This window comes from Jatropha curcas, chromosome 6, assembly GCF_041381405.1.
Source record: "Jatropha curcas cultivar XTBG-Jc1 chromosome 6, XTBG_Jcur_1.0, whole genome shotgun sequence".
Lineage (NCBI taxonomy): Eukaryota > Viridiplantae > Streptophyta > Magnoliopsida > Malpighiales > Euphorbiaceae > Jatropha > Jatropha curcas.
The window spans coordinates 2,700,707-2,722,628 of NC_143156.1; the positions used below are offsets into that span (position 1 = coordinate 2,700,707).

The window sequence follows — 21,922 nt, forward strand, 5'->3', positions numbered from 1 at the left end:
TTGGAGGATGGTGCTTGAGGCTAAAACAGTATTTGTGCTGCTTGTCATGACTCAGGCATAGGTGTAATACTTTTAGATGATTTATAATAAGCAATCAAATAAATGGTTTTTGCAGTAATCACAAACAAATTTATAAATCAAAATTTAGGGTGAATTGCTAGTTAATTTTTATAATTTATTGAAATTTATAAATTGAGATTTATATTTTCAAAAATCAATTAAATGATCTCTCTATTAATTTCATTAACATTCAACTTAATCGTCATTCTGTTAAATTTTTTATTAAATTATAATGAAATATCAAATTTACCCTTAAGACAAAACTTTCAATTTTCTTTTACCTTATATTATCAGATCAAATCCTAAGTTTTCTTTTTATACTAAAACTTAGATTAGCTATTCTAATTTCTAAATAGAAACTCATTAAAAATAACATTCCATCAATGTGTTTATATTAAATTATTAGATAAGATTTGACAATAAAATTTAATTTTTTTTATCTCAATAATAAAATTGGAATCATTATTTTTCCAAATGTATTTGATATTTTTAGTTGATAAATTAAAAATCTTAATAGAATAGCTCTTTAGTTTTACAACAACAAAATAGAGGGATTAATTAATATTTGAAAATATAAATCTTTTTTGTCATAACATAAAAATTAAATAGTAATTTAATTTCAATTTTATTGGTTTGCTAGTAATAATTTTATTTTATGATATGTTTCAAATAATTTATTACACTTTAATCTCAACGATATTATCCCATGGATGAATTCTATGAATTACAAATTTATTTGTGGGGATTCGGTATATATTTTTAAAGTGAGGGCTGATTTATACAATTTTACAATTCCTCGATCGTCTTATTGTAATTTACCCCTGATTCTTGTTAAAGCACGTGTGATAAACGTTTTACCTGGAAACGTCGCCGTTTAATCGAAATATAAAAGATCCGCCATCATCGTCTTTGTTTCTGATCTCTCCCTGAGAAGCCTAGAATCAGAAAAAATGGCACCAAAAAAGAAACAGCAGAAGCAAAGCAACAACAAAGCATCTTCAACGTCTTCTAAATCCAAACCACAATCTTCCTCCGGTCCAAGGCTTCAGATTTCTGCCGAAAACGAGAATCGTCTAAGACGGCTCTTACTTAACTCCGGCCAGTCCACTCAGCCATCCTCCGCGACTTCTGTTCAAGATAATCTCTCTAAGGTTCAAAAGGCCAAGAGATTGAAAAATATCTACGAGAAGCTCTCCTGTGAAGGCTTTTCTAATGATCAAATTGAGCTTGCTCTCACTTCAATCAAGGTAATAGATTCTTCTTATTACTACTGTTTTATTACTTCATATAAACGAAAAGAACGACAAAAAAGGAGAAAATATAAACTTCTTTGTGTTGTGAGTAGGATAATGCTACATTTGAATCTGCTTTGGATTGGTTATGCTTGAATTTACCGGGAAACGAGCTTCCTTTGAAGTTTTCAAGTGGAACTTCGCTAAATACAAATGAAGGTATATTTGATTTTCATTTTAACTAGTGTTATAATGCAATTTTCACGTGAATGAATGATGACGTGTTGATTGTTGGCATTCAAGTTAGCCAATTATTTTTTTTGTAATGTTATTTTGTAGGTTCTGTTAGTGTTGTATCAACTGCGCGGGACAATTGGACTCCTTCAGTCAATGCTTCCGCAAAGACCGAGGAGCCTGTGCAACCAGTTTCTGTTAGAATCAAAGCACGGTGGGATGATAATGATGATGCTCTAGATTCTCGTTCACAGGCAGATTGGATTAGGCAATATATGGAACAACAGGAAGAGGTAGACTGAATGCCTTTAAGTATTATAGATTTCACGCATGTCTTGCTGTTGTTGACAAAAAAAAAAAAAAAAAAAAAAAAAAAGGAATGAAGAAGAAGAAGAGAGGAAGAAAGAAAATGGAAGTCAAAGGTGCAATTGTTGTCCTCTAGAATTTGATTTCTTTATCATTTGATATGAGTTGGTGAACATAATACTGTATTTCCAGTAGAGGTTGGGGCCTAAAGTATTTTATTTTTGGCTTCTGGGTTATTGCGTTGGCTTGATCCTGAAAGAAATTTTAAGTCAGCCAGTTTCTAGTCTCCTTTGAAGAAAATACTCTAGAATTGGAGCGTGATAGAATTATGGTGTGGGAAAGAGCTACTTTATTTTGACATATTTGATTTACTTTACATTCAATAACATGCAAAAAGTTGTTTATATATGATCCGTTAAGCAAGAATTTGTGTATTTGATTTGGGAGATATTTAATGGTGAAGAATTAGTTAAGTGAACTAATATTCATTTTTGTGAATATGTACAGGATGAGTCCCAAACTTGGGAAGACTATGATGTTGATGGAAATTTAGTGAACAAGGTAAATTCTCTTCTTCCTTCCTCTCTTTTTGGTCAGAGAGAAATATTCAACCATGGAAAAATTTGAAGCCTGCTTTTGACTCGGTTTTTCTATTTTCTCTTTATTTTAATAGGATCCTGTACCGCGGTCTTATGAAATTATAGCTGAAGAGTACTATGCAGCACGATTGGAAGCTACAAAAGCCAAAGAAAAAGGGGACAAAAAAACTCAGGAGCAAGCAGGCCATGTTATCCGCAAGCTCAAACAGGAATTGGCTTCTTTAGGTTAAATTCAGTCCCTTTCCTGATCCATAGTCAAATCTGGTTGTGGTTCCAATTACCTTGTGCTGTATTTTATTAATTGAGCAGGGTTATCAGATGACATGTTAGCACAAGAGTTTGATCATGAACGTCATTCTGTTTCTGTGCCTGAGGGCACATCTATGAGTGCTATGCCTCAAGAGCAACTTCAGGAAAAAACATCATCTGATGCAGAAGGGGGCTCAGACTTTCTTGTGCCATCGGATGAAATACCAGTAGAAGCAAATGATGTGGAAAGTTCAAGTTCTGTGGAGTTTTCAGAAGAATCTATTCCCTCTAGTGTACCTGTACAAAAAGACATTGTATTAGAAGATGAGGCTGGAGAAGTGGAGCTCGGTGATTTCTTTTTGGAAGATGTTGCATCAAATGAAGCTTTACCTCCTCAAGTATTGGAATTACAAAAGAAGGAAAAAAGGAGAGAAGAATTATTAAATGAGAAGAATTTGGAGAAATTAGACGGCATTTGGAAGAAGGTACTAATGTTTGAAGGCTTGTTAGGAAAATATTACTGATCCTGGATGTAATGTAAGTTAGGTAATACATGATGCCTAGTAAAAAATCCATATAGTTAGTTCTATGGTTTCAGATCTGTTTTTCTGTCCTACAATCTCATATATCTATGGGAGAAAAACTGCTATGCAATGAATTTTTTGGAATGTTTGGAATATGAATTTTCCTGCTGAAAAATTTTATATAGCATTTTTTTTTTTTAACATGGACTTATATGTTTCATGTATGCTTCTCTCCCCATGGATTATTATCCAAATTTCTCATGGTTAAAGTAATTCTCTTCTATTTTTGGCTCTTACAATGTGATTGTTTTGTACACAAGTTGGAATTGCTACTTCTTCCTCTTCTTCTTTTTCCTTCTTTTTTTTTTTTTTTTTTAAATAATTCTGATTGAGGCTAAATAATGACAGGGGGACCCGCATAAGATTCCTAAGGCTGTCCTTCACCAACTATGTCAAAAATCAGGGTGGGATGCTCCAAAATTTAATAAGGTGCTAGAAAGGAGAGAAGGCTTCCTGTATTCTGTTAGCATATTACGCAAAGCTAGTGGAAGGGGCAAGAGTAGAAAAGCTGGCGGTTTGATCACCCTTCAGCTTCCTGACTGGGATGAAACATATGAATCTGCTGAGGTACTTTAATTCTGGTTCCATTTCCAATTTCAAAAGTGTCAAAGTTACTCCTACCTCCACTCTTAGAAAATTTATATTAGAAGCTGGCAATAGCTGGGTGATAACAAGAAGACACTTAGTAACATTGTTGTTTCTTTCCCACTTCAGCAATTCTCTGACCTAAGTACACCGCTGTCCTGTTCTGCCCTTTGCTTTGTTCTTGCTGTGACTGAACTACCATCTTCTAAGTTATAACCAGGGATTGGATAACTCTTAATCTCCCATCAACTTAGTATCCAAGCACGAAAAGTATGACAAGGGGTGTAGGATGTAATATGGTGTTGAGTCTTGTATTTATTTATCTATGTCTTTCTGAATGTATTAGAGGTAAATTTTGATAGTAGTTGTCATGTTAGTTATATTCAAGTCTCTGCTTGATTATAGTGTAGACATAAAACCCATCCCACTTCTGCCTCTGAGTTGAGAGAGCTTCCAGGGTCCAATTTTCGACCGTCTTTAATTGGGTTGGACCCTTGAATTGCTAAGTTCATTGTCACTACTTATTTGATTGGTGGTTACCAAATCCTTATTTTTGTCACTTGTGGACTCAATATTGAAAGGGCTTGCTCTGAAATGAAATGTATTTTAGTGAATATTACTTTCCTTTAATTTTTAAAGAAGTTTTGATGTTCTTTTTGTGTCTTTTTTAATTTTCTTCCTTTGGTTGTGAATGATTACAACTGCAGGATGCCCAGAACAGAGTTGCTGCATTTGCTCTTTACGAACTGTTTCCTGATATCCCTATTCACCTGATCGTTACCAAACCTTATGCTTCTCTTATTTTACAGTGGAAAGAAGGTAATGCTTTCTTAATACAGGCCATATACTTTCTCCATCACTTGCCGTAGAATTGTTTATTTATTTGGACTTTCTGTAATCTTAAGTAGAATCGTCATCCTGGCATTATTTCTGCAATTTATTCATTACAACTGTCACAACTGTTGTTGTTGGAATTATTTTTTATGTTATTTTTATTGTTTTTCTTCTTCCTTTGATACTTTTGGATTAGTTAAGCATTGTAAAATCTATGAATGCTTACAGGGGAATCATCAAGCAAAGTGGAAAATGCTGTGGAGGAGCGGAGAGCTGGTTTTGTGGATCGGTTATTGAATTCAGATGTATCGATTGCCAGAGCTGATACTACAAATGGGCTTTCAGAACCATTACAAAACTCTCATGTTCAAGAGGCTAGCAAGTTTAGTGATGCTGGTGCTCATCCCGTAGCAGGAAGTACGTACTCTTTACTGATGGGTTCACTTATTTTAATGAGATATAATTTAAAAAGGTGTTCTTTTATTTCGTCTAATGCATTTGCCCTAATTTGTAGGTTATTATCATTTCACTTGCCATATTCTTCAATTATCTTGCTCTAATTTGACCAATATATCTCTTTGTGTGAGTAAAAAGAAAAATAAAGTCTATAAAATTATGACATAAACAATTAAGATTGAGAAGGATTGAGCTGGCAGGCATCCTTTGATATTTCGAGTATTATTCAATCAATATAGAAGTGATGAACACATATTCAAAAAATAAAGTTTTGATGTGGAGCCTATTCGTTTTGTCATCAGAATGAAAATTGTACTGCAAATTTGTATTTGAGGCTTTCATGACTTTCTTTGACCATCGCATGCTGTAGGGGAAAAGATTACAAGTGACGTGGAAAGTTCTTATCTGAGACAGGAGCAAGAAAACAAAAAGACAATGCAGAAATACAGGGTTGGTTTATTTATTTATTTTTCTCAGCTCTTATTGGATGGGAAAGAAGTCATTGGAGGGACTTTTTATCATTCCATCATAGACGTTCAGTTTTATTTTATGTGAAATATCGTTTTTACTTCATAATTAGGAAATGACCAATTTCTTATGATACAAAACTAATAAATACAGTTAAAAATACCATAAAGTAAAAATTGATAGAATAATCCACTTAAATTGAATCTTATCCTTCATACAATGCTAAATGAGTTAAGGCTAGAACCTTTTTTAGTATATCTCTGTCTGAATACTTCATAATTCTATTAGAGAAACACAATCTGAAAGAATATTGGCATTTTCTTTACAGCCACGCCCTCTCCATTTTAAGCTGAAATTAGTCGCATCAGTGGGTTAAATGACTGTTTGATTCATTGTTAGGGCTACTGTCATTTTCCTTTTTGTTTTAAAAGATAATGGGTGTAAACTGAGTTTTGTCAATATGATTTTTTTTTTTTTTTTTTGGTCTCCATGTGCTTTTTTTCCTTTAATGACTTAAAAAATTCTTCTGCCTTTTTTGCTGCTTATGTATTTTGCTTATATTCATGTTGTAGGATATGTTGAAAACTAGAAATGCTCTTCCTATTGCTGGATTGAAGGATGATATACTGCAAATGCTGAATGAAAATAATTTTCTTGTTGTTTGCGGGGAAACAGGCTCTGGAAAGACTACTCAGGTCCATATTCATAGTTACCTTATATCTCTTTTGGGTCTTACTTAGCTTGTGTACCGGTGGTGCTCATTTAGCTTTTGGTGTTTTGTCGTTTAATGGGTGGGGCTCTTTGTTTGTCTTTTCCTCTTTCTGAGAAACAGGCCTCCACCTATCTAACTGACCTTTTATGTAGGTTCCACAATTTATATTGGATGACATGATTGAATCTGGACGTGGTGGAGAGTGTAGCATTATATGCACACAACCGAGGAGAATAGCGGTGGGTACTTTACCTTGTCCATGAACAGATTATTGTTTTAGATATCTATCTCATCAATGTGCTACTTCTATACAGAAATCACTCTCCAATTAAAACATATTTTATTCTAGTCCTAACAACACTGGAAATAAACATGATATACGAGGCAGTTGTATAAGAATTTTTTTTTTTGTATGAATAGTGAAAGTTGGGTTTGGGTGGAAATGCTGCTATTTTTCAAACACCGTTCCTGTATTCACCTTCAGTGGTTAAAGTTGACTGCAAACAACCTCATTCTAGGTCTGCTCATATTATTATCTTACATTGCCCTTGGGTCTCCTAGTATTATCAGTGCTTGGTACTTTTGAAAACTCTTCTTTTATTTCTTATTCATGTTCCTAGTAGTCCTACTTCTACTCATCAATTGGTAGTTCTTATGGAAGGTCACGGTACCATACAAAAAGTTAGGGCTTATTATGGCCAACTGTCACTCGTAAGGTGACTACAATAACTTGTTGCAGGTGTGTATCCCTAAAAAGTCAGTACTTCCAATTATATATATATATATATATATATATATATATATATATATTTGTTTTGAAATATACAAGTTTTATTCTCTTGCCTACCTCTTTTAACCTGGCGTCTTTTATTGGAAGATTTGGAATTTGCTCGTGCGTGAAAAGAAAATATCTTCATTAAAATATTTTGCAGAACATAAAGAGCCTTAGTACTCCTATCTATCCAGGTAGATCAGCTCATGCAAAGACAGAACATCGTTTCTATTTCCTTACTTTTCTACTTCTGAAATCTCTAAGATTCATTTGCAAAATTCATATGCTTACCGGGTTAAATCCACTCATAAATATATTAAATGATGAACATGGACTTTTCATCTGCATACACAATCCTACCTAGTACCCCACACATAGTCTCGAGGTAAATTTATACTTGTCAGATGACCGTTAAATTCTGATCATTAAGCTGGACACTCTCTAATGGGGACAAGGTTTTCTGTCTAAAATCTTAAAGGTCCTGTCAGGCTTGCTTCCTATCGGTGTTGGGAAGTTGTGGATGTCTTCTAATGTCACTTAGGGCTTGGGGTCCAGGCTCATTGGAGGTTAAGAGAAGGTCAACTCACTTCAGAAGGCTGGATGTAACTTAAGATTTCTAAATGCAGGAGTCTCATGGATTCCAAGTAGGTGTAAGACGAGCATCTCATTATGAAGCTCTTCAGCTATTCTCTTATCAAAGTCTAAGAAAATGCGCCATTGGTGAACTACAAATGAAAGAAACCCCATTGGATACTAAGTCAATAAATCAGCCCTTACTTACCTCCCCTATTCAGCTTTCTCCTAAGAACTTCAATAATGTAAACGAACAAAGAAGATGGACTGTCCCTTAGTCTGAAACTCGTAGACACTTTCAGACTCGGACTTGAGATCTCCTTTTAACCAGTTAAGAAATCTCTGATCTATTTCCTCCATATTCTTATCTATAATGTTATTTGACTCCCCCTCCAACTTGATTATGAAGTTTCTAAAATCCAGTTTAGGTATAGATGACAATTGGTTATAATAAACCTGGTAATCTTCAATCGGGAGCTCTAAAATGCATGTCCTAACACATGGTTCATGGCTCTGTTTTGTATTTCCTTATTCTATTGGCCCTATAAGAGAGCATTTATCCATCTTTAGTGCTCATCTTTTGGTAGTCAATTTCTTTATTTTATTTGTTCAAAGTTAAAATAGAATGTACTTGGAATATCTTTTTTCTCCTATATCTGCAACTGGTTGTCATCTTAGTCTTTAAGAAAATATCTTTTTGTTATATATAATGTGGCCATTGTAGATTGAGAAGCATGGGGAAATCTTTTCTATCCATTCGTTGACTATAATTTGTTGATTTCTCCAATGCATTGTAGGCTATTTCTGTGGCTGAAAGAGTTGCTGATGAGCGATGTGAACCTTCACCTGGTTCAAATGGCTCCTTAGTTGGTTATCAAGTTCGTCTTGATAGTGCAAGGTGCTAATCTGCTTCTTTCTTTCTTATTGGCTAAGGTTACTGTGAGGATCACCATATGTATGCATCACCTGCATTTCATATGTTGCATTTTGATCATATTGCTGAGATTCATTCCTTCATTTCCTTGCATGTATTTGAACTTATTTTTGTTTTGAGATTCAGCTCTGGTTATTTTTTGTGATTGAAAATCATGCTTTTTCTATCTGCTAATTTCTTGTTATTGCTTGAAATGCTTCGTTTCATTTTGGTTTAGGGAAATAGTGGGATGTTTTATTCTCTCCTTTTCCATTTGTGTGTTCTTTCAACAATCTTTATGCATATTATACTTTCATGCATACTAATTGTCTTTTTCTTTTCTTATAACTTACTGTCTTAGGAATGAGAAAACGAAGCTTCTCTTTTGCACAACAGGCATTCTTTTGAGGAGGCTTGTGGTAAGCTGAAATTACTGAGTGATCTTGAATTTGTTATATTTGAATTTGGCCCATTTTGCTTTTCTGATAAGGAAACAAAATTTAGATGCCAGCATCATTTTTTTTTCCTACATGTATCTTAGAAATTTAGTGGTCGTTTTTGACATTGGTATTTGGTATTGCCTAGTAAAAATGTCAGTATTTCAAAACATGAAAATCAGCTTCTTTTTCTCCTTGGCAGAGGATACCTTGTCCTCATATTAATCGTCCTTTCTCATTTTAATAAATTCTTCGTTATCAAAAGAATAGAAATATAACAAAATAAAAAACCAAAGGCTGCTGTTTAAGATATTCGTAACCTTAACTTGTTTTGTTGTTTATCCCAGAAATGTATATAAAATATGGTTTATGATGTTTTCATCGAGATGTTTTTATGCCAGCCTTAATTTTTTCCACAGGCAATATAAAATGAAATCTTTGACATCAGTACGTGTTTTTGTGTTACACTGAGATGAGGATATTTTCCGACTGCTTTGTAATTATTTCAATCTTTTTGCTTTTTAATTAAGATTCAAATTTTATTCAAAGAATTCTTAATTATGAGATATTTTCAGAAATTTGAAATTATTTCAGTGGTTTCTTAATTTTTTGGAAGTTGAAACTTGCTTTGGTATGGCCAGTTAAAACAATCTTTTCTCATTGCGGTTTCAACTATTTGCAGGGGGATAGAAACTTAGCCGGTGTTACTCATGTCATTGTTGATGAGGTGCATGAACGGTCACTATTGGTAAGTGAAACTTAATGTAGCTGAAGGTATTCTATTCTTCATTAATGTAGCCTAAGATATCCTGTTTCTTCGATCCCTGGATTTGAGAGACTGTTTCTTTAGTTTTTCATTTTGTTTGTTTTTTGTTTCTCTCTCTTTCTCTTCTTTTTTCTTTGTTTTGTTTTTTGTGCACCTGCTACCTGTATAGTACGTAATGTCTGCAGCCTTTCATATTTGTTTAAATGGATGAATTCCTTACAAAGAGTCAGAGTTAGCGCAGTTGATTGGTATGTACGAATGGATGTCAGATGATGACTTGATAGAGTTAATTTTTTCCCCCACATGATATAGTAAATTTGTGATCTCTGTATGTGAGTCAACAAAATGTTAACAGCATAAAACAGATACAAGTCGTGGCATTTTTTTTGTCTTTTTTATGCCATATTGCAATTTCAGACAGTTTCTTCAATACAGGCCACGTGTTTTACTTTCTATTTGTTGCATAGGGAAATTTTTTTGGCATGTTTCATCTGGAAACTAGGATTCATCACTCTGATTCATTTCAAAGTGGCTAGGTTCATGTATCACAACATGTTTTTCAATAGTTTAGTGCATTTGGAATAAGCACCACCAAATCAAGGCAAGTCCTGAATGATTTTTCTGTTTTCAGTTTTTGCAACTGAGTGAGTCCTTTTCATTTTTATATTTACCTTGCAACTTCTTAATGAAAGGGACCAGATCTTACGTGTGATGTATCCTTTTTTATAAAGGTTGGCTGATGCAAAATCTCATTTGTTGAATCTGGAATAGGGTGATTTTCTACTCATTATTTTGAAGAGCCTGATAGAGAAGGAATCTGGTCATGGCACGCCAAAGCTGAAAGTTATTCTTATGTAATACTTATTTTCAGTTTTGTTCTACAGGCATTACTTTGTTCGTCTGTAAATACATTGGCATCTTATTTTTATTGAATTAATAATGTTCAGGTCTGCAACTGTTGATTCAACTTTATTTTCAAGTTATTTTGGACACTGTCCTGTTCTTACTGCACAAGGCCGTACGCATCCTGTGACAACTTACTTTCTTGAGGATATATATGAGAGTATTAATTATCATTTGACTTCAGATTCTCCAGCTGCTTTAAAATACCAAACACCAACATTTGATAAGGTGCAGTTACATTTTGGCTTCAGAAATAAGTTTATGTAGTGCTTATGAATGCTTTTTAGCACGTATGATTGCATCGCTATGGTGGATAGCTTTCAATATTCATAAGATATCCATTTCTCGACGAGATCTTCTAACTTGAAATTAACAATTGTATTGTTTTGCACTTATGTAAGTTATACTTGACATGGTTGGGTTGCTAGTGTGATTTCAATAAGGGTTTGCCTTTTCTTGATAACTTTGTTGTTATGCCTTGCATTCTAATGTGCTTATTCTTTGAGCAATCCTTTAACGGGTTTCTTAAAACTATATAGATAACCCAACTAAATGACGAGCATATGCATGTAAGGTTTTTGCTTGAAGTTGAATTCATTAATAAATGCTGTTAAGATGAACATCAAAGCTCATGGCCATTAGTGTGATCCCCAAAAAGTTACAAACATGTTTTCTCTTCTTGATATGGCTTTATTGTTATGCCTTAAATGCTTATGTACCTTAAATGTAAAGCCTTTATAAGATTTTTTAGCAATTATTTGATAGGTTTTCTACATGCCATTTATTAGTCTCTAGGATGCATGTAGAGTTCTTTTCTGATTGCAGATTCCAACAATTCGTGGTTTTTTTTCTTTTTTTATTTTTTTTTATTTTTTATTTTTTTTATGTTTTTTGCTTAAAAGAAACATCTAAATAACGAATAGTAGCTGCAGAGTGGTTCTGTGAATAACCGTAGAGGGAAGAAAAATCTTGTCTTGTCTGCTTGGGGTGACGATTCTCTGCTTTCAGAAGACTTTGTTAATCCCCATTATGTCTCAAGCAATTATCAATTGTATGGTGAGCAAACCCGACAGAATTTGGTAAGTGCTATAGCCATGTCAATAATATAGTTTCTGTTCCATTTCTTTTCATGATCCATGGTATAACATTTATCCAATCTAATGTTTAGAAAAAATTGAATGAAGATGTGATTGACTATGATGTGTTGGAAGACTTGATATGCTATGTTGATGAAACATGTGGTGAAGGTGCCATACTTGTCTTTTTGCCTGTAAGTTCATTCAGTAATCCTTTTACTTAAATAACTCTTTGGCATTTGTTATATCCTTCTGAATCTACACACTTGCTACTGATCACAGGGAGTGTCTGAAATTCACATGCTACTCGATAGGTTATCTGCATCTTACCGATTTGGTGGAACATCATCTGACTGGGTACTTCCTTTGCATTCTTCTATAGCACCAATGGATCAAAAAAAGGTGTTCTTGCGTCCACCTGAAAACACACGCAAGGTAACTTTTTACTGTCAGTTGTTATTTATTCTTTTACTTCTGTTTTTCATTATAAATTCTAACTATTTTGAATTTGTTCTTTATCCAATTATGCTTCTTGTGAGAATGAAGTTTTGTTTCCTTTTGTGAAGTTGCTGATCATAAGGAAATTATGATTTGTATGTTTGTCCAGAATTTATCTTTGTAAGAGTTAAATTTTGTATTTATGCATGAGAAGGATGGTGATTATTTCCTCCACAGATGGTTTTAAGGGGTGAGTTATCTTATAATGAAAATTGGAATTCCATAAGAGCGTAGGACAAACTTTCGAATAGTCAGGAAGAATGGAAGTGATAATATGAATTCTATCTCAAAAAGCAGGAAGGCCTTCTAACTGGGAGTTTGATGTTTATAGTAAAAGAGTCCCTCTTTCAGCAATAAAGATCTTGTATGTTATTGCCCGTTAAAAGTCTTTTCTAATGGTAGCAAGTTGACTGAAGGATAGTCCATTGGGTCCAATCTTTTCAGAGAAGGCCGTGAAAGAAATTTCTTATTGGGGGCTTTTGAAATCCAAATGTAACATAGAAATTTCTATTTGGCTTCTGCAACCCTAGTTTACAATGTGGTGTGTCCGTCTGTTTGGTGTAAGACTTTTCCAGTCTTTTTTTTTTTTTCAATTTCCTTGAAAAATTGTCATCATCCAATATTCAAACAAAATGTTATATCAATAGTGATCCTTTTCTGAATCTGGTGCTCAAACCATAAATTTATCCTATTCTATGTTCTCCAAGGCATCATGCATGCTGTGCTATCCTGCAAATCTAATATTTTCTCAAGTTGCTCAACTATATATATGTTTCCATTAATAATAAATAAGTTAACATGTTTGTGAATGAAAAATAATACAACAAATTAACCACGCTAAGGGAGTATGACCCAAGTGAATGATACATGTGGCAAAAGGTAAAATGGAGAAGAAAGAAGAAAAGAAAAGCTATGATTTAGGATCTTTAATACTGCACTCTCTTGGATTTGTCCTAGATAGGAGAGAAATAATTTAATATCTATTATGGGGATATGGATGGAAATTGTGCTTTGAAATATTTGACTAGAAGGAATAGTAAAATATGCTCTTGAGAGTCTTACATGACTATAAATGGTTTATAGGTTTCCTTTGGTGCAACATTTGGGTATTAAAGTTTATGAGTTACAAAGCTTTACCGTGTTAATTTTGTGTGTTTGAATTTTATTTGTGTTATTTTTTATTCTTATTACTTGGACAATTGTGCGTACCTCATCTTCTAATGATTTGCTTGTCCATTCACAAATAAAGAAAACCCCTGAGAAACTCCAAGATCCTGTTACAAACATTAGTTTCTTAATATAAAGCTTTCAACCTGCCAATTGTACTCTCCCAACCTTATTAAAATCTGTGCAATTTCTTTCTTATCAGATATAAATTTCCAGTATATTTTGGCTGTTTGATTGACTGACTTCACTAAAATTTTTCTTGTTGTCTCCATTTTTCATTGATTTTCTGGTGCAGGTTATTATTGCAACAAACATTGCAGAGACTAGTATAACAATAGATGATGTAATTTATGTGATTGACTGTGGAAAGCACAAGGAAAATCGTTATAATCCTCAAAAAGTATGTTTTCTTTTCCTGCTTCTTTGTCTTCTTTATTAAAAACATTCTGGGCTCTGCATTTCTTAAAAGTATTGATACAATAAAGTTTTTTACTAAAAGAAACAGTGCTAAATTTCTAGGTTATTAGAAACAATTTCAGTTTATGGGATATGTTTCTGATGAAAATCATTATGGCATTAACTTCACAAAATCTATAGAAGTGCATACATTTCCTATTACCCTTGTGATCTAACATATAATCCTGCTGATACATGAAAGGAACTTTTCCAATTATTGGAATTTTCTTTCTTATCTTGGAATATGCTTGGATCATTACTTTCTGCTGTTTTAAAAATATATGAAAAAAGAAAAGGGATGTCCTAATTCCTCAGGTCTTCTACTTTTCTCTGTCCTGAAGACTTAGCATTATGTAATCCATTGTATTAGCTTTTGGGATGCTGTCTAGCAGGATATATTACAATGAGGAATTGCTAATAGTGAAATATGTTCTCAAGCTTCAAATGGCCCTTTGTTAATTGCCAATACCATCTGCTCATCTGGGTTTCTGTCTATGAATTCATTACTTATCTTACCTGTTGTTCTTGGTGTCTGAGTAGTTTTTTGGTTGCTTTAGAAATTGACAAGCATGGTTGAGGATTGGATATCTCAAGCAAATGCGAGGCAACGCCGAGGAAGAGCTGGACGTGTTAAACCTGGAATTTGCTTTTGCTTGTATACACGTCATAGATTTGAGAAACTTATGCGTCCTTATCAGGTACTTCTGTATGATTGATATTGAGGCATCTATCTTCATGTGCTTTTCAATTTTAACTGTTTCAATATTCTTAATTTTTCATTCTTTTATTTTAAAGTAAACTCTTGTATCTTCAATATAAGGTTCCTGAGATGCTTCGGATGCCATTAGTGGAGTTGTGTTTGCAAATAAAGTTACTTTCTCTTGGTCACATAAAACCATTTTTATCCAAGGTAAGTAATGCAAAATGAGCCTGCAGATGGGAGATAGTTTAATTGTTAAAATCTTCTAACAGATTATTTTGAATACTATCTTCAGGCTTTGGAACCTCCAAACGATGAGGCTATGACTTCTGCAATTTCATTGCTATATGAGGTAGGTTTTCATGCATTCTGTCTCTCTGTTTCTCTCTCTCTCCTTCTTGTTGCCTAGTAAGGGGACTACCCTGGGAAAAATGAGATATCTTCTTCTGTGTTACTATGTAGGTCTTTTACTCATGCTATTGACCATAGTTTATTATGCAACTAAGTTGTGTATAAGTTTATACTACGAAGTTTTGTATTAGAAAAGAATGGTCAGAGCATCTAATTATATTGGTAATCTTTGTTATTTTGGAGCTCCTTTATATTTTTATCTGGTAAACTAAATCCCTGGTGTCAAAAATTTGCAGGTTGGAGCTGTAGAAGGGGATGAAGAGTTGACACCTCTTGGGCATCATTTGGCAAAACTTCCTGTTGATGTATTGATCGGAAAGGTATTGATAGGAAAACAAGTTCTCTTCATTTCTGCTTCATCATAATGGCCTCAAACAACTCTTAAAGGCCTTTACATTTTTACATGAAACTTATTTCAAGATTGTGTCAAGAATTTGTTTAGGAGCTATTATGCAATGTTTAAACTTTGAATTGTTATAAGTATGTTGAAAAACCTAAATGATTGAGAGGTGGTAGATATTACCATGTTAATCACTTTGGTTCAATTTTGTCTTCTTCTGGCTTAGATAGGATAGAAAAATTTTTTAAGACAGTTTTTGCAGCTCCTTGTAAAGGTTTTCGATCCATTTTACTATTATCCAAATGCCATTTCTCTTGGCAAATCAGTTTTGGGACACTCAAATTTTCTTGCATGTGAGGTGACCTGAATTTGCATTATCTCCTAATATATGTGTTATGATCTATCGGGAGAGCAAACTACGTCATCAATTTCTTCAATGCCTCGCTTCATTGTCTCTTTGGAATTTGATTTTTGTAGCTGCTGGGAAGGTTGGGTTCGATTTTTGTAGATGTCAGAGGGTGTTATGAAGCTCTAAATATAGAGCTTTTGGCAGGAAAGTGAATGCTTTGAGGTTATGGGTTTGAGTTTATGATTTGTGTATTTGGTTAGAGTCATGCCTGGTGTCTAAGCATTAAAGTTTAGCAGTTCAGTATTACATGAAAAAGCTATGCTCTTGGCTTCCTCATGGACCTCTAATGGTATGGACCCATTGAGTATCTGATATAAGTGCTTCATAGGAATCAAACTACTGAAGTTTCCTGAACTTTACAGAAAATTGTTGAAATTTATTCAATTTCTATGACAAAACCATTCTGGCTGAATGTTTGTATGTGAATATTGTCCATGGCTTATTTATACAGCTGTAAAGTATCAGTGTTGAAATCAGTATATTCAACCTTTAGGTCCTATTATCAGCTTGTATACCTTTACATCAACTCCGATATGACTTATGTCTCTTCTGGTTAACTCAGTTATTTTAGTTGGTTTATGTTGATGTCATGTTGGCTTGACCTTGCTTGGAGTGGAATTCTTCTACTGTCATTCTGAAATCAGGCCTTAGACTATATGCTGGATTAAGGCTGGATCAAGTTTAGCAAAGTAATTATTCTTTTTGCTGGTTCATGCTAGCAGAGGAATGTTGGAAACCTCTGAAAACTTAGCAACTCATTATATACTATTTGCATACTTTACATATTCTCTCTCTTTCTTATGTTGCAAGTATTCTTCAGAATATACCCTCTAACTATGTGCTTCTCAAAATGCAGATGATGCTGTATGGTGCAATATTTGGTTGCTTATCACCTATTCTTTCCATTTCTGCATTTCTCAGCTATAAATCACCTTTTGTATACCCGAAAGACGAGGTCTCTATTTCTAATTGTGTCCCAAGTTTTTTACTGTTTCTTCATCTTGAGAGCAGAAAAGATATGACATTTTATTGTTATTATTATTAACTTTTTATTTCTGTTATTTTGGATAAATTCTAGAGGCAAAATGTTGAAAGGGCAAAGCTTGCGCTTTTAACCGATAAGTCAGATGGCTCAAATGATTCAAATGACAATGATAAGCAATCTGATCACATAGTAATGATGGTTGCGTACAAGAAGTGGGAGAAGATTCTGCAGGAGGTTAGTTGGGGTTTGCTCATTTTTTAATAAGTAAACTCTCTATATTGTTAGATCATGTTTAATTGCATGTCAAACAAGTATTATGCCCAGAGTCTTTTCATGATGGCTATGTTTTAGGACCATATAAGCCAGTTTAGTTTTGATTCTAGCCGCTAAAGCTTCAATGGCTTTTAAGATTCTTATGTGACACAAATATGTAGTGAATTTGTTATTATTTCAGACGTTTTTCACTATAATTATTCTGGGACACACTCAAAAAGTACTTAAAATTATATGCCTATATGCTCTTTGCACTCACAGATCAAGATTTCTGTGATTTAGTTAGTTTATCTGACAGGTTAAGCAATTCTAATGATGCTATGCATGGTTATTGTATTTTTCTTAATAATTCATCCTTAAAGGGGACCTGCAGCTGTCTTCTGCACTATCATATGTCACTAATTAGAATCCGTAAGCTTTTCAGTTCAAGGTATTAAGCAATTTCAATAATGATCCACTTTGCACAATTTATCACCATAGTAATGCATCCCATAGGAGATTGATAGCTGCCCTCTGCAGTGTCATGGATCAGCTAATTGGGGACACTACACTGAGAAGTCTAAGATGATCCCTGCACTTATAGACCTCATATCAGTGGGAGTTTTTGTTTTGCGGATTACTTTGTTGACTGATATTTGGAAATTCACACTTGCAGAGGGGTGCTAAAGCTGCACAGCAATTTTGCAATTCTTATTTTTTGAGCAGTTCAGTTATGTACATGATAAGGTTTAGTTTCCTATTCTTCACCCTTTGTTATTCTTAAATATGTCGACTGTTTTCTTTTCTTATAACAAATATGTTAATGCATTTTATGCTTTTTAGCTCTAACATAGTGGGATACGAAAGCTAGTATTTTATGCTTTTTACCCCTTTTTGGTAACAGTATCAGTTACGAGAAATTGTAACTGATTTAAATACTTGTCTGGTGGATATGATTTAGTACGGTCCACCAATAATACAACCTTAGGTTTCATTTTTTCAGTCCCTGCCAAGTTCTTGTAAATTTTAATATGTAACATCTGGGCAAGATTTCTGGCTTATATGATTTGAAAAGGAAAAAAAAAAAATTGAAACTGACAGAAAATTGAGAACATAGAAAACCATAGCTGTATAGTTTTGAGCTTCTGGTCATCAATCATATTCATAGATCATCCTTCAGCTATCAAATTCTAACCTTTTTGCGATCCTAGTCAGCAAGGAGATATATCTAAGACACCATTTTCCTTTATTATTTTGGTCTCTTTCTCTTTACGTTTCTTTAACCATGGGTGCTAAGGCCGTATAACAGTTGGTTGTATTCCTATTTCATTTAAAAATTCCAAGTAGTTAGATGTTCAGTCTTCATCTAGATCCAGCGTGTTTTATTGCAAAGATAGATGTTTAATATGTTGGAATTAGGATTTATTACAAATTCCGCGTCTATGTTGACAGAACTATATGGAAGAATGACTTGCATCATATGCTTATTAATCATGTGAAAAGACACCAAATATTCTTACATCTGTTTTTGTCTTTTATTGTTTTAGATTTTGGTTTCCCTTTTCTTTTCTCTTAGTGTATTTAGAGAAGCATCTTGTATTTGATATGCCAAAATTTCAGAGACATGAGGATACAATTTGGGTCACTGCTGGCAGACATTGGATTCATCACTCTTCCAAAGAATTACCAGGTACTGTTCTTGTGCTACTTTTATGTAGATATAAACATAGAATGCACGTTTTTGCATACCTGATTTTAGAAAAGGATAACTTTGTTTTCATTTCTATTTTGCCTAAAATAACTTGTGGATTCTGTTGTGCATTCCCCTTTTTTGAATCTCCTTTATGTACAGAAATGCAACTTTTTTTTTACCGAATTATTGTCTACAACCTTAACAACAATTTGGTTTCTTGGCAGACTCTAGGAAAAAACAGAGAGAATCTTCACAGATGGTTATCTGACAGATCACAGACATTCAATATATATTCACATCACTCCTCAATTGTGAAGGTAACACCAATATGACGTTTTCTTACATTTAATTTCCTTTATTTCAAAGACTTGTTTGGCCTTATCATGATAACAATGTACCCATTTATTTTTACTTTTTTTTCCCAATTACTTTGTAATTTCTTTTACTTCTTAGCTGTGGCTGTTAATGGTTGAACTTAGAAAAGTATGTCACATAAAAGCTTGAACTTCTGAAATAGCATTTTTCGTTGGGTTAGATGGATTTTAAGACATTCTTGCAGGCAATTCTAAGTGCAGGTTTGTATCCAAATGTGGCTGCCACTGAACAAGGCATTACTGCAACAGCTTTTAACAGCCTTAAGCAGTCTAGCAATCCTGTAACGAAGGCTCGTCCTCTCTGGTATGATGGAAGAAGAGAGGTTCATATACACCCATCTTCAATCAACAGTGGTGTAAAAGCATTTCAGCACCCATTTCTAGTCTTCCTTGAGAAGGTTTGCAAATTAGTTCCGGGACATTGTTCTGTTTTCTATTTCATGATATCTGATTAATATTGCATAGACTATATCAGTTAGTTTGTAATTCTGGTCTCTCCTCCTTCCACCTTTCTTTGAGCTCATTTTGCTTTCACATAGTTGTAGCAGTGGTCCAATAATTTTATTTTAAGCTTGCTGCCCTTGTTGATAAATCATGTAGTTATTTAGTCAGTTTTCTCTGATTCAGAAGAGATTGCATGTTGAATTCGGAGTAATATTAAATAAGTCCCTTATTGCCAATCAAGTGTGGTTTGATTGGTCCTCTCACTTATATGACACAAATGTTTTTATCAATTTGGTGAGTCTAGGGAAGGGCTACCCCCTGCTGTTTAGCCCGTAGTGTTATTTCGGTCCATCGGGCCATCCAATGAATCAAAAAAAAAAAAAAAAAAAAAAAAAAAAAGAAGTCCCTTTCATGCTTTCTTAAGGCAAGAAGGGGCATGTAGTTATAGAAGTTTATGTGCCTGCTGCTAAATTTATGTCATGCATAATGTTGGGCTTGGTAACATTTAATGTTTTCTAGTTTAGATGAGCTCTGAAGAAGTAAAATTTCTTCTAAACTGTGCGTTCTGAAGGTATTAATGTCTTGAAATCTTTCCTTTTTTATGTTTATTTCATGGTTGCAATAAAATCCAAAAGTTCCAGCAGCAATGCCCACATAATTACTTTGTGCATTGAACACTAAGATTATAATGCGCCATATCTTTTGTACTTTAAGGTTGAAACCAACAAAGTATTTCTGCGGGATACTACTATTGTATCTCCCTTCTCTATCTTGCTGTTTGGTGGCTTCATTAACATTCAGCATCAGGTACCTTTCCTATCTTTATTCACAAAGAATATATATGCATTTTGCTGTAGACCTGTTAGTATGTAAAATTATTACTTTCTTTTAACTTCCATTTGCAGACAGGATTGGTCACCATAGATGGATGGTTAAAGCTAACAGCTCCAGCCCAATCTGCTGTCTTATTTAAGGAACTTAGATTAGCTCTTCATTCCCTACTAAAGGAACTTGTCCAAAAGCCAAAGGTTTTTTTTTTTTTTATGCACTGTTTGTGTCATACAATTCTTCCCGATGACTTACTTGGCTATTGGACTCTCTGCCAGAATGTGCCTTTAGTTTTTCCTTTTCCCCCCTCTTTTTCATTATGCAGTATTTGGGTCTTGATGTTGTCCCTGTTTCTTGTTTGCAATGAATTTCCCATTTCCCTGGCTGAATAAAATAAAATAAAATAAATAAGTCGAATCCAAGTATATTTTGATATATGCAAGTGAGGCATCAAAAGACTAGAGAACTACAAGAGCAAATAATAGCATTAAAGGATAAACATATTTGGTTAATGCAAATTGTTGGAGGGTAATGGAAGTCAATTACAGCTACTATGATTTCCATGACAAGAACATAGCTATTACTTGCTTGTCTGCTAGAATTTACAGCATTTTGAGACAAATAATAGTTTTGTGCATTTCATATGCGTGATATGTTATCAAGCAATTAGTACTGTAGGTACCTTTCTGGCCATGCTTTTGTTTTATTCAGTTCTTAGTCTCTTAACATGCGACTATAAGGTTATGCATTACCAAATATAGCTTACTATATATCGTCTATCTCCCTTTAACCAGTCTATCTGATAGTGATGATCTTCTTCTGATTCAACTCTCTTGTGCCGTTTTTCATTTTTTAAATCCTTTTCGGTTCCTATTAGTTACCTCGCCTTTTCTTGACATATGTGCACCTGAAATGATTCATATATGTTTTTCTTTGAGGAATAATGATTCGTATATGTAATATATTTTTAATGTCTTACAGAATGCAACTATTGTTGAGAATGAGGTCATCAGATCTATGATCCAGTTATTGTTAGATGAAGACAAACCCTCGAAATAAAGTTACAAAAAGCAACAAAATGTGCAAGCATCTTCCTCGTCTCGAATTTTGGTGAGACAAGGAACATATCACTACACCAGGGGCAAGATTCCTCCCTGATAACAACCGATTCATCATATTTGGAGCAGATGGAGAAAATGGCTGTCACGATATCTGAACCAAACCTTCCTTGCAGCAGCCAGCGCCTTGGTAGCTGTTATCCATATAATACTAACCATGAAGGAATTAAGGAACAGTTCATCTCACAGTGTAAGCGAAGGAGAAGAGAAGAGTGTTTGTTTGCGAAGTAGCGGGTAAAAAGAAATATAAGAAGAAAGTTGAGGAAAACTCATGGTCTATGGGTCTTGCCCTTGGGTTTGACTTCAATATATTTTATACATGCATGTTTTTTGGATTAGAATCTTTGATTGTCAAGACGTATGAGAAAAAGTTTTTGGGAGAGGGAAAACATTGCAACAAAAAACAAATCAAAATCTCTCACTTATCACAATCAATAAATGAAACTTGATTGACAGGACATGGTATATATTAATATTTAATATATTTA

The 21,922-nt window shown here is 33.9% G+C and overlaps 1 protein-coding gene across 3 annotated transcripts; it reads left to right on the forward strand.

Annotated features, from left to right (window-relative positions):
• The first annotated feature begins 914 nt into the window (after positions 1–914).
• Positions 915–21,892, forward strand: LOC105629643 (RNA helicase family protein). Of its 3 annotated transcripts, XM_012211259.4 has the most exons (34): positions 920–1,307; positions 1,406–1,511; positions 1,632–1,819; positions 2,340–2,393; positions 2,506–2,656; positions 2,741–3,165; positions 3,613–3,831; positions 4,557–4,668; positions 4,912–5,100; positions 5,510–5,589; positions 6,180–6,302; positions 6,472–6,558; positions 8,462–8,562; positions 8,939–8,996; positions 9,697–9,762; positions 10,552–10,634; positions 10,728–10,911; positions 11,616–11,762; positions 11,852–11,953; positions 12,042–12,194; positions 13,720–13,824; positions 14,438–14,578; positions 14,701–14,790; positions 14,876–14,932; positions 15,228–15,311; positions 16,597–16,695; positions 16,819–16,959; positions 17,654–17,724; positions 18,598–18,667; positions 18,895–18,987; positions 19,230–19,442; positions 20,203–20,295; positions 20,394–20,516; positions 21,298–21,892. In XM_012211259.4, exons 1-34 carry the CDS (start codon positions 1,011–1,013, stop codon positions 21,373–21,375), a joined length of 4,383 nt encoding a protein of 1,460 aa, XP_012066649.1. In that variant the 5' UTR covers positions 920–1,010; the 3' UTR covers positions 21,376–21,892. The 3 variants fall into 3 exon arrangements, 2 of the variants coding, with proteins under 2 accessions (XP_020533292.1, XP_012066649.1); XR_001046631.4 differs by lacking the exons at positions 20,394–20,516; positions 21,298–21,892 and having other exon boundaries at positions 915–1,307; positions 19,246–19,442; XM_020677633.3 differs by lacking the exons at positions 20,203–20,295; positions 20,394–20,516; positions 21,298–21,892 and having other exon boundaries at positions 915–1,307; positions 19,246–19,480.
• The last annotated feature ends 30 nt before the right edge of the window (positions 21,893–21,922 follow it).

What these genes read in the sequence shown, in the direction of transcription:
- LOC105629643 (XM_012211259.4), top strand. Translation starts at nt 1,011, where the DNA reads ATGGCACCAAAAAAGAAACAGCAGAAGCAAAGCAACAACAAAGCATCT. An exon ending in TGCTCATCCCGTAGCAGGAA is followed by an intron (nt 5,101 to 5,509) that starts GTACGTACTCTT and finishes CGCATGCTGTAG; the next exon opens with GGGAAAAGATTACAAGTGAC. An exon ending in TCATTAACATTCAGCATCAG is followed by an intron (nt 20,296 to 20,393) that starts GTACCTTTCCTA and finishes TTCCATTTGCAG; the next exon opens with ACAGGATTGGTCACCATAGA.